Here is a 12,428-nt window from a genome sequence, read left to right as displayed (position 1 = left end):
AAAACGCCCCCCCCCCCCCCCCAATAACTAAAACAAAACCAAAGAAAGCTCCTGAAGTATTTAATAATTGAAACACTTTGTGTACTTGCCTTGTGGGTTTTTTCTTTTTTCTCTTTATTTCTTAAATCAAGAGAACTCGAATATTTTTCCTGGCTATTATTTGTGGTGCCATGATAATATAACAATCTGATTTTAGTATTGTCCTTATTTAATATTTTGCTTATTACAGCAAACGCATACTTAATTTCCTGCTCCTTTCTAGTCTGAATTAAGATTGTGGAGTTTTGTAATCCCAGATTATGGATGGTGAGTGGAAATTGAAGATGCCATCTTTAAAATAAGGTTGGCCATTAAAGCTGCATAGAAACCTCTTCATAGAAAGGTTCTCTTTATTAGTGTGTTGTAGTGTTATGGCTATACCTGGAAGATGTATATAGTCACAAAGAACTATTCTGAACAAGCACTTACAAAGAAAAGGTGGTAGATGGGTTGTCTTCAGGGAGTTGCTTCTGCTTTTCTTCTGTTAGCTCAGAAAGCCTCAAGTGGCTTGGCAGCTTCACTCTTTCTTCTCCATGATGAAAAGCCCTAGAGGGTTGCCTCACAAAGAACAAAGCCTGTGGTGTAATGTGTCGTGGAATAGAGGACTATGTAGTGCGTGTTGAGCGTGTGGTCAGGTATGTAATTCCTCGAGACTTATTCTTCAGCAGTTATGTTTTGTTTCCTATCCAATGCTGGTTGCTATAGCGTTATCTCTCAACCTAGTTAAAGGAAAAAGAAAAAAACAACAAACAAATAACTGAATATGAAGGGTCGTAGGGCTTCATGGTGTGTGTGTGACCTTAAAACTTTTTTTCTATTTGAATTTTTATTTACAAAAGAACCTATTTAATTGTAAGACTCTCTTCTGTAGCCCAAGAATTTACTATAGAAGGCAACTGTCTTTTTTTTTTTTTAAAAAGGAACTTCTTGGATACGTTAATTTAAATGGCATACTGAAATAGTCTGTAGTGAAGAATAACTATTTGGAGATGCTTCTATTTGGGCAGCTATTATGCATCAGTTGGGAACCGTCAGCTCTGTTGCTGCTGCTGGTAATTGTTGTCAGCCAGTCATGATATATTGATTCTTGGTCAAAATGCCCCAAAGGATTCTGGGTGCTGGCCAATACATACCAATTTTTGGCAAATATTTTGTAACAGTCTGAAGTAATGATGCATATTAATTAGAGACTTAAAACTGTAGCTGATGTGTTTGTGCTCCTAAACAAGATGTACTCTACCCCATTGAAAGGGAAATGGTAGAATTCCAGTTGTGACAGCCATTAGTTCTGGGACAGTAATTTTTACTTTGCAATGTCCATTTTCCTCATCTAGGAAGTGGCAGTAGAAAGTATATAGTTTATAAGGATATGGTAAATACTTTGGTAGGGTTAGCAGTGCTTTTACTTGGTAAGCCGCTCTTGGTTCAACTCAGAAGTAATTTACAAAGAGCATCTAGGAAAATCTGAGATGGTAATTACAAAACAGACAAACAGAAAACATGCTCTCTTTCAGTTGAAACATTTGGATACTTTTTTGCATTTACTATTAAATGTGCTGTAGGAGTTTTTAATTGGAGACTTCCTTGTTGCTTCTGATATTACAATCTCCTTGCCTTTCAGCCGTAGTTTGGTGCTGGTTTGAGGTATGCAATCTTCAAATGTGTGGATTAGTGAGGTTCTAATGCAGCTAATGTTTGTGAAGCACTTTGAAGATATAAAGCTCTACATAAGTACTAATGTGGAGGAAAAAACAGACCTAATCGCCTTTTTATCAAGAAGATATTTTCAGATTTGCTGATGGAGATGTGGAAACCTCATGTATACATAAATTTTAGTGTGCCTTCCCCTCCTACTCTTCAGTTTCTCTTACAAAGGTAGAAGTAGAAATTGTATTGAAATTGTCCACATTAGTTTCTCTTTCTTTTCACACAGAATCATAATCCTTTGTCTCTGAAACTAAAACATCTTTGTTTTGTATGATGAGAGTGAACAGGGAGCATCGGGCAATCAAAAATGGTTTTTATACAAATATATTTTAATGGAGCATAGGTGAGGACTGAAGGTTGCTTAAAATAGCATTACTTCCAAAGAGTGTCTCTCTCTTTATTTTCTTTTTTAAGTTGATTTCAGTATTGGAACTCATTCTGACTGAATTCTGCTGCGTTCAGATCAAAATTCATAGAGTCCTCATTCTGGTGATACTTCTTAACACCTGTATTCAGAGATCAGTTGGAAACTGGATTATTGATATTTAAGTTCTGTGATTAGGACTGTAATGAAATTAAGTTAATTAGAAATATTAGAAATATTAATGGAGTAACTTCAAATTCAGGGTCAGGCAAGAAAATGAATTTTTTTGGAGAACTAGGATTTTGTTTTCAGAATTTTCTGTTAAAATTCTGTCCTCTGCTCTTATGTCTTATGTCTGCACATGCAATACTACCTGATCGTAATTGTAAAAGTACCCAAAAACCCACCAGGGGGGCAGATATCAATACTAGCTTTAAGACAAGCTGTTATTTTTTTTTGCTCTGTCTACACCTTAAGGACTTCACTGATTCTCTCTGCATGCAGGACGAAAGTTCTGAGCATTGAGGTATAGGTATTTTTTTATATTTCAGTCATGAGATGCTCTGCACAAATTATCTAGTGATCTTCTGAGCTACCTAAAAAAATGTCTGCAAATAAAAGCATAGGATGAACTCTGCATTAGCAGGCAGGAAACCACCAGCTTTCTTTCTGTTATTCTGTCATGGACTGAATTGTAAAGGTAATTTGCCTATTTACCCCAAAGTGATAAGTAGGTAAATTTTCTTTTTTTTCTTCATTAGGATTTTTGGCTGTGAGGTGAGTTATTGAGAATAGGAGAGAAAGATTTAGAGAAATGATGGGAAGAGAGGTATTTTTAAAAGTTTTGAGAAGATTGCTCCTAAGCTGAAATTGAGGCAGCATTGTGTACTAGCAGTCAGTCTCTGGAAACTTAAGGAATTGGAGAATATACAAATGTATCAATTTAAATGTCGATTTTTTTTTTTTTTTTGAGAGTTTCTTGCCAAGTCAATAAAATGGTGTATATAGGGGCATCCAGGAACTTAGAGCTCTGGTTCTTTGTTTTCCTTCCTCCTTTTCTCCACTCCTCTGCAAAGAATTTCAGTATGGTTTTGATTTTTTTTTTTAATCGGGATTCTTCATTGTATTTCTTGTGATTATTTCATATGCCATGATATTTCCTAAAATTTTGTAACCTAACAAATTATGATGTTAAATGTCAAGAAACTGTTTCTGAGCATGACTAGCTAGGAAGAAATTTAATGCTAGGTTTGAGTACATAAAGTGTTAGTTTTGCCTTTCATGTTAACCTTTTAGTTTAAAAAAGACTCATGTTTTCAGGAGATACTGTGTGTATCGGGTGGAAATCCATTGGTTTTAAGGACAGCACTGTTTTCACTATGTATTTCTACTGTGAAATAATATTATCCTATTGTGCATAAAATGGCTTTGCTGCACCTCTGAAAGTACTGAAACAAAAGACCGAGGTGGTGTGCATCATTTTGCTGTTTAATGCTTTAAATTTATAACCAGAATTAGTCCAAATTTTATACCGTTTGGGTTTTCTAGAATGAATTGTACCATAGCAGATCTGCTCTCCCTGCCATACAAGTGGTGTGCTTGCAGCTTGCATGCCAAAGCTGGTTGAATGATGTCAGTGACAACAATGGCTACTCTCTTACTTGATTATTTTGTTAGAAACTTCTCCCCTGCTGAGTGGGAGGAGAAGAGAGTTCTAACTTTGGGGGTTTTTTTGTTTGGTTTTGGGGTTGGTGTTTGGTTTGGTTTTTTGTTTTTTTTTTTTTTTGAATTTGGCTTTTGCATGATGAGCTTGAATTTTCCTTGGTACTTCTTAGGACTAGTTTTGCAGGGTAATGAATTGAAATGCTTCTGTTATCATGCTGATGCTTCCTCTTTGTCTTGGTTTATTTGAATTCCATCAGATTATGCTACAATTGTCTGCCCTTTATCTGTGTAATAATGTGGTGTTTGCAAGAGACATAGCTTAATTGCATTTAAAGTGTATTTAAAGAATTTGTGCTTTTATTTTTAAAGTTTATCTCACTTAGACTAAGCTTCTGTCTGTCACTCAGAACCAAGAACACTATCCACTCTTTCACCTTAAACCATCCAATATGATTTTAAAATAAAAGTCAATTTGAAAATCAGTCTTCAACTCTTTGCTTGAGGATTAAAGTTTAATCAGATTTCTATATAGGAATTTAGTGGTGTTTGCTAACCATGTGACTTCACTTGAACTTGAAATCATCAACAAGATGCTTAGCTCTGTCATCGCTGCGTTTTGGAAACCAACTTTACTGGGGTTCCTGAGCAGTACGTTATTTCATCTGCGGGGAGTATTCTGTCCAGAGTTGGATTACTGAAGCAGTTGTGCTAGGCCGTTTGTCAATGAATAGTGAGAATTCAGACGTGTGTGTGGATCCTGGCTTTTTTTGGTCCTAAAACACAATTAAAATTGAATAGCGGCTCAGCATACCACTGCAGACTTGATGCACCTTGAAAACTGTTATGCTTCGGTCAGGGCCAGCCACTTAGAGCAGTTCCTCATTGAGTTCGCTTCATGGCCTGCTTTAAGTTACTGTAATAAAAAATGTGCTGCGTTTCCTGTTCCTCCTTGAACGGTTTGTGGGTTCTCTCATCCTTGAAGTGTTTTAGGTCCCTAATTTTAAATCTGCTCGTAGGCAAAGCCATGTATTTAACACTGTAGCCACCTTCTTGTTGTAGTGACTACCCCGGTGGCTGCTCTTGGAGTCTTTGGGGTGAGACTCAGGGAACCAATTTCTCTCCATTTTCATAGATTGAACGGACCATGCCAATTCCAGAAACTGCCCCCCTCTTACTGTTTACTGTCCCACCACCTACGTGCTGGTGAAGGGAAGAAATATATTGGACTATATTGACACTAAAGATGTATCCAGTAACTGCAGCTGTGGAGGCTGCATTTTAATAGAGGTGCTTAGGTGCTTGGAGTTCGTCAGTTCTTCCTGCCCTGGAGCTCTGTTTGTATCTTTTTCGGGAACACAAAACTTGCTTTGCGTTCTCATGCTGTAGACTAAGAAATGCAAGCGTTTAATTAGATCAAAGCATGCATGCAATCCTGGGCGTTAGCTGATGGGGTATAATTTTATTTTTTGGGGAAACAGGGGTGCTGCGTTCATACAGGCTTTTTAGACTGCAGTAGTTCATGGAATGTCTTTTTCATTTGACCTTGCAAAAAATGCACTAGTATCTGCTATTTTGACAGACTCAATTTAGTCTGTTTCCCTTGACTTGTTTTTTTTTGGTTTTTTTTGGTTTTTTTCCCTGAGACTGAGCAGGTGCTTGGTGCTACCCTCCTTACAGAAGAGGATTTATTTTCTGTTCGGTAGTTTATGAAGTACTTTTAAGGTTCTCCTTGACTTTCATTCTTCTGTTACTGAGATGGTGGGCCTAGTTTAATGTCCAATGTGAACAGCATCTTCTTGATTTTAAACATCTGTTCTTTTCCTTTGGGAGTGTATTAGTCTGGCAGATGCTTGAGATAACTTGTAGCTAATATAACTGAAAATTGTAGTGCCTGGACAACTTCTTTAAAAAGAAAAAAAAAAAAAGTGTTTTCCAATGGAACTGGGTATGAAGATGTACTGCTTCTGTATGTCCTGGCAGGGAACTGCTTTTTTTGCCTTCCTGCTCTATTCCTACCCTTTAATTAAAATTGGTAAAATATATTTCACATAAACCACTGAATTGATTTGGATGCACCATAAAATATTTTGATAGCTGTACTTGCAGGGGTTTATCTCTGTTTTGTAACAAAACAACAGCTAGCAGAGCTGCAAAAATTGGGAAGTCTCTGAAGCATGATCTTGGGAGGCAGAAAATTTCATGGAGCTGCTAACTAGAAACTATGTGTACAGCACTCTGAAAATAGCATTTAATTCAGAGTTATATGACAGAGATGTTAATTGTTGGGGTGTTTTGCTGTACAGGACTGTCTTTGGATTTGTTTTTTTTCTAAAAGATTCTGGACTGAGAAAAGCTGTCAGTGAAGCAAGCATCTGATATTAGACATTGAATCTTGCTTTAATGACTTTAACAATGACTTGAGCTTTGGGTTTGGTTTTTTTTTAATTGATTTTATCTTCCTTTTTGTGTGTAGGTATGGGATTTCATTTTTAGTTAGTTGATTGGCTTCAGGAGCATGAAGATAAGATTCAATTTAAAAAAACAACACAAAACCAACACTTCTCAAAGCTGTTGCCATTATTCTTCCTGCTCTTAAATAAGCGTCTTGTTGGCTAATATTAAATATAAATCTTAAAATACACATTCTGCTTAGTGGATCTGTGACAGGAGAACCTAGATATGACCTCATTAAAATTAATATAAGTTCAGATGTATTTTTATAGATTTTAAATAAGTATGTAAGATATAAAAGTATTAAGTCATAGTTTTTTGTATTGCAAAAAATTGTGTTTTAAATTTCTTCCAGACCTCAAAATATAAAATGTCAGTCTAAAGAGACTGAAAACTTAGTATCTGTTGTTTTCTAATGGATTGATCTTTGGTTTTTATCTCTAATGCTGGAATACTTTGTAAGTGCTCCAAGGGAACATGTATTTAGCATTTTCTTGCTCTTTAGATAGAAGGGATTTTTGGTTACTTCGTGAATGAATATTTTGGGAGGAAATGCCTTCAAACTAGTGAGAAAGCCATTAACTTATTTTAAGTTCTATACTTAGGAATTTTTTTTCTCTCCCTTCCACCCTCTGCACCCTCCTTGCTTCTCTTTCCCCAGCGAGCACTTGTCCTGCTCATTCACCTTCTTCTTACATGGAGATAGCAATGTTTGCACCAGTGTGGAAATCAGTCAGCATCAACCTGTGTACCTGCTTAGTGAAGAACACCTCACTCTCGCCCAGCAGTCTAACAGCCCTTTTCAAGGTAGGTTTTGCTAGTCAGTAGTGAGTATTAAAATGAATCAATTCTTTGAGTTGCTCAGAACGAGGACTTCTGGCAAAGACTGGCACCGGGAGCAGAGGCGTTACCTGTTTTGTATTAATTACACGTTCTCTCCAAATATCCCCTGTCTTGGCATAGTCAGAAGCTGGTTGGTGTGTCTCAGCCCTTCTGCAGGTGGATGATTTCCATATTCATCTCTTGGCATGTAGCCAGCTAATTTGTCTTCATGACACAATACTTCACTTCCAAGTACTGTCCTATTGGTGACTTAAATATTTTGCCTTTTCAACAACACGTATCTTCATTGACCTTTCTTTTTAGAAATCTGTTTCTAACTCGACGTACTTAAAAAGGGGTAGAGGGAGTGAATAGATTATTTGGCTATTCCTTACCTGTAAATTCCTTTGGTTCCACCATTAGATGCAGGCTATGCTCTGGAAGACAAGCGAGTGATGGGGCCTGAGCCTGGTTAGTGGACTGTTTGATCATTCCCTGTCCTAGACACACTTGCGTTGGCTATACGAATCAGTTCCTCTGCATGACCACACACTGCTCTTGTTTGTTAATGCTCAGTGTCCAAACTTGCTTTTTTTTGAATGCAATTTAACAGCAGCTGGACTTTCCTAATATGGACGAGACTAAATGTGAAACAGATTACTTCCCTGTGTATACATTCTTGTTGTAACTGTTCCAAGCAGAATGAAAGGATGAGGAAACACCTGAACTCTGTCAGAATTTGAAATAGTTTTTCTTTATCCCACCTATATGTTAGAGACTCCTTGCTAGACAAGATGAAAACTTGCTTGTTGATTGTTTAAATAGATTAATTTGTAATTGTTATTGTGGTACCTTGATTCTTACAGTGCACATACATTTAAGAATGTGTACCTATTACCAGGAACTTGTGCAGTATAGTAAAATGTGATTAGGATGCATTCTGACTTACCATTGTTAAGTTGTTTATTTGGTGGGGCTGATATAATAGTGGTGCTGTTTCAGTGGGGAAGAGTGAATTTTGTTCAGATACAATCTCAAATGTATTTTTATTTATCTTTTTAGTTATTCTAAGTCCCTTTGGATTAAATGGCACGCTCACAGGGCAGTCATTCAAGCTTTCTGATTCATCGACAAAAAAGCTTATTGGTGAATGGAAACAATTCTATCCTGTCACGTCTAACTTGAAGGAGGGATCTGAGGAAAAACAAGAAGAAATGGATTGGGAGGATGATTCTTTAGCTGCTGTTGAAGTCCTTGTTGGTGAGTATTCTGATTACCTTTTAATTACTGAAATAAACTGGCCGGTTAGGTCTGCAAAATTCTGAATGCAAGAGTGACCCAATTTTATTATTTTTGCAACTATCTGCAACTGCTGTTGGTTTTTTGTTTTTCTGTTTAATGCTCAGGAATATCTAAAGCGAGTTGCTACTCAAAGTGGGTTTTGCAGACCTGTTAGTAGGAGGTGTTTTTCTTTATGTGCCCTGAGGAGCAAGATTATTTTTAAAATAAATACAAAAATAAATAAATAAAAAAAAATCAAAAACCCCTAGACTATCACTGTTGACATCTGAGATGCATCAAAAGCGTGTTGTACTGTTTCACATTCTGTGCAAATTCAAATGGAACAGACATGCCTTTCAGGGATGTCTTCAAAACCACAATCCTGGAGAACTTAATGTACTCAGGCACTGCATTTATTTGCTGCTGTTCCTAAAATCTAAGCCCCTGGGACACAGTAGTTTGTTCCTCTGCTGTGGGCTATTGACCTTTGATTTGCCAACTAATGTAATCATTTCTCTGTAATGAGTGTTACAAGCTTGTACTGCAGTGATGGCTGGAGACCCTGATGGTGATGGGGAGGGGAATATTGTCAGTTTTATGTGACAGTAAAAAGTATATTCTCAGTTGTCTTTATAAAACAAAATGATAGAAGCAAGCAGTAGCATGTAGATGCCAGGGCTGGTCTGCCTGTATATACAAAGCCCTTTTTATTCATTCACCCAAATGTTCTGTATAAAGCAGCTCATAAAGTAACAGTGAGTGTGACAACAGAGACTTTTTGTCCAAGGGTAATACTTTAGTAGGTAGAAGGAATAGGTAAACTTATGAATGACTGGTAAAATGATCCATTTGTTGATGATTTTAAATGTAAGCTTTTGGTAAGTAACGGTAAAATCGACTTGCTCTCTTTCAGCTGGTGTGCGAATGGTATACCCAGCATGCTTCATTCTAGTTCCTCAGACAGATATCCCTGCTCCTAGTACCGTAGGGGCATCTCACTGTTCAACTACTTGCTTGGGTGTCCACCAAGTGCCTGCTTCCACAAGAGATCCTGCCATGTCTTCAGTAACTCTGACTCCACCTACATCCCCAGAGGAGGTTCAAACAGGTATAATAAAATTAGTTTCTGCATGTGGGAAATAATTTTGATGGCTTCTCCTTTAAATCTAGCAGATTGGAAAGGATTCAAATGTTCTCTGTACAGCTGACTTGTTACCAGAAAAATCACATTTCCTTAGTCATAAGTCTGTTCTAGTAAACCCAATTTTTATTGTTCAGTTGTGGGCAAAATTAACTTGAATGCTCTTGCAAATTGCTGAAATGAGGACTGCTTTTGTACCTGATGTTGTTACCCAGCACTTTAAATTTCTGTGGTCAAGTTTTTGGTTTTTGTTTTGTTTTGTTTTTTTCCTCTCTGCATGTGTTTGTGTGCATGTATGTATTCTGACATAGCTCTATAAACCTCGTTGTGCATCTTGGCCATTAGTGAGCAAGGTGATGTTTTCAGCCTTTTTCACAGTCCAAGGAAGATTCTTTGTAGTTAAGTTTCCACTACGGCTGTGTGCCCTCTGAACTGTGTGTGAGCAGTGGTTATTGTAAACCGCTTTAAGTCAAAGCAGGTAAGGCTTGCTGATACTTTCAGGTGGCTTAACATACAGTTCCTCTTGTGCAGAAGAGGTTTTGGTTGTGTTTTTCCCCCAAGGTCTTCTGTTACCTTAGTTTGACCCCTTTTTTCTTAATAATACTGTTAAATTTGCTAACAGGTAGCTTTGCTCAAGTTATTTGCTCTTTCAGGTCTATAGCTTCTTGGAAGATAAAGAACAGCCAGCTCAGTTATAACATAAACATATATGCTGCTTCACCACCCCTCCCCAGCGGGAACTATGTTCTAATAATCTGCTACTATAACTAAATTTTCTATTTGTTTTTATTTCCTAACATTGAGTTAAGAAGATACTTTTCTTCCAAATATGTTCCTGTGGTGACTGAATTGGAGTAATAGTGGTTGTATCGCCTCATTACCTAAAACTATTTCCTCTGGTGTTGCTTTTCAGTTGATGCTCAATCTGCCCAGAAATGGGTGAAGTTTTCTTCAGTTTCTGATGGATTTATCTCTGACAGCACTAGCCATCACGGTGGCAAAATACCTAGAAAGCTAGCCAATCAAGTGGTGGACAGAGTTTGGCAAGAATGCAATATGAACAGAGCACAGAACAAGTATGTACTCATTTTGTGAAGCTAAAATCCCCCATGGTATCCTGTGTGTTTGTAGTAGAAAGCAGTTCTATTCAAGATGCTATGACTGCTAGTAGAAGGTACTTTACTCTTAATAATAAAACATTTTAAAGAAGTTAATTTGTTCTTAACTAGTAGTTTGTTTAGGTCTCACTTTAATATGTTAGTAAAAGGCTATTTAAAATTTCTTTGCTGAATCTTGTGTCACAAAACTGCTGTTGAGGTTTGACAGAAGATAAGGAAAGAACATATGCTGATCCCAAATAACTCTTCTGATATTGAATCATAGGAGGAAGTATTCTGCTACATCAAATGGCTTGTGTGAGGAAGAGACAGCTGACAAGGTAGCATCCTGGGATTTTGTTGAAGCCACGCAGAGGACAAATTGCAATTGTTCAAGGTACCGTACTTGGCAAACCCGCAGCCCAACAATGTACGTTGAGATTGAAGTGCTCAGGAGAGGGCTCGTGATGCCTCCTTTAGGAGTAATTAAGCAATAGCTGCTTGTAGGAAAGCTGTAACAAAATTTGTATCTCATATCCTAAATGTCATTTACATCTTGAAACTCTGCCCAATAAGATAATGCAGAATTTTTATTCATGTGAATCATCTGAGTGGACCTACCGGCAGTTCAGTGACAATTGCTGAGTCTTGGGCTGGAGCTCCTTAGGCCTGTGTATGGGTAGAAATGATCTCATGGGCAACTTTCTCGAGCTGCAATGGAAAAGGAATGCCTATTTATTTAGGAATTAAGAACCTTTTCTAGAGGGCTGTGGCATCAGCCTTGAAGGAAGAAAGCTGTTAATCAACAGGAAGAGGATTGTAGCATTGTGTCGTGATGAATATGAAAAAAAAAAAACAATCAAAAACCACCCAACCACCAAACCTGCTTTACTTTTTTGGAAATGTGTCTGAAATATGTCACCGGTGGTTGTATATGAAACTACTTTTCTGTGAGTTGTTAGCCAGTATATGTTTTTTGTATTAGCTAGGGGAAAAAAAAAAGGATCAAAACCTGGGGGGAACGTCTGCGTTTATCTTCCAGTTTTTGTTATGACTTTTGTTTTGAAACTGTGCAATGACACAGACTGTTAATACAGTTGTCTAAAATAAATGGAAACATTAATTTCAGTGAATTCTCAAATGTCCGTACTTATGACAGAATCCTAATCTAATCTTTAGGTGACTGAAGTGTTGCAAAGGTTTAAACACTTTCTCTGATTTAAATGTTACACTGATTACCTTGCAATATGAATATGAATCTTAGAAAAAAAAAAAAAAAAAAAAAAAAAGTCTGGAGGATGTAGCATTTTGAAAGAAATGCATTTTTTTCTTCCTTATTGAAATGGCTGATTTAAATTCTGTGGAAATACCTGTGTCCTGAGAAGAGCTGGGAGATGGAGGAGGATTAAATATTCTGTTAAAGGAGACTTTACTAGTTAAGAGAAAACAATCAATTAACTGTGTGAGGTGTGTACTAGAAATAGGTGGTTGCCTAATGAGAAATTGCAAAGACTTAAAACTCCTTATTGTTCTATGTATTTTGAATTGTAAGCAGTGAAAGACGTGTATGCGTATGGGAGTTTAAAGTAAAACCAGATTTTGATACGTCTTACCTTTTATTCCTGCCTAATCCTGGTTTTTAATACAAGTTACATGGTTCTTAACTTTTCTAATGAAAGCGTGGCAAAGAACACCCAGGTGCTAAGGATGTACGTGCAATTCAACAGCTTCATCATAAACACTTCATTCTAGACTTTGGTATTTCATGTCTTACCTTCTGTCAGATGATCTAGAAAGATGGCATCTTGAACCTCAAAGTGAAATGTTTAAGTTCAAGTGCATTTATACTGGAAAAAAACCC

The 12,428-nt window shown here is 37.1% G+C and overlaps 1 protein-coding gene across 1 annotated transcript in view; it reads left to right on the top strand.

Moving 5' to 3' along the window:
- MED13 (mediator complex subunit 13) overlaps positions 1-12,428 on the top strand; it is a gene marked incomplete at its 5' end in the record, with an annotated part of 55,029 nt that overhangs the window by 19,946 nt on the left and 22,655 nt on the right. The window contains 7 exons of the mRNA XM_009708556.1: positions 6,888-7,033; positions 7,197-7,199; positions 7,472-7,519; positions 8,111-8,308; positions 9,243-9,437; positions 10,384-10,546; positions 10,854-10,964. Of these exons, the coding sequence (XP_009706858.1) occupies positions 6,888-7,033; positions 7,197-7,199; positions 7,472-7,519; positions 8,111-8,308; positions 9,243-9,437; positions 10,384-10,546; positions 10,854-10,964 (864 nt within the window). The remainder of the gene's footprint in view (positions 1-6,887; positions 7,034-7,196; positions 7,200-7,471; positions 7,520-8,110; positions 8,309-9,242; positions 9,438-10,383; positions 10,547-10,853; positions 10,965-12,428) is intronic.

Source organism: Cariama cristata, unplaced genomic scaffold (assembly GCF_000690535.1).
Source record: "Cariama cristata isolate BGI_N322 unplaced genomic scaffold, ASM69053v1 scaffold33369, whole genome shotgun sequence".
NCBI classification, from domain to species: Eukaryota; Metazoa; Chordata; class Aves; order Cariamiformes; family Cariamidae; genus Cariama; species Cariama cristata.
Note: the sequence above shows the minus strand (reverse complement) of the source record. Positions and strands in the feature narration are given on the sequence as shown.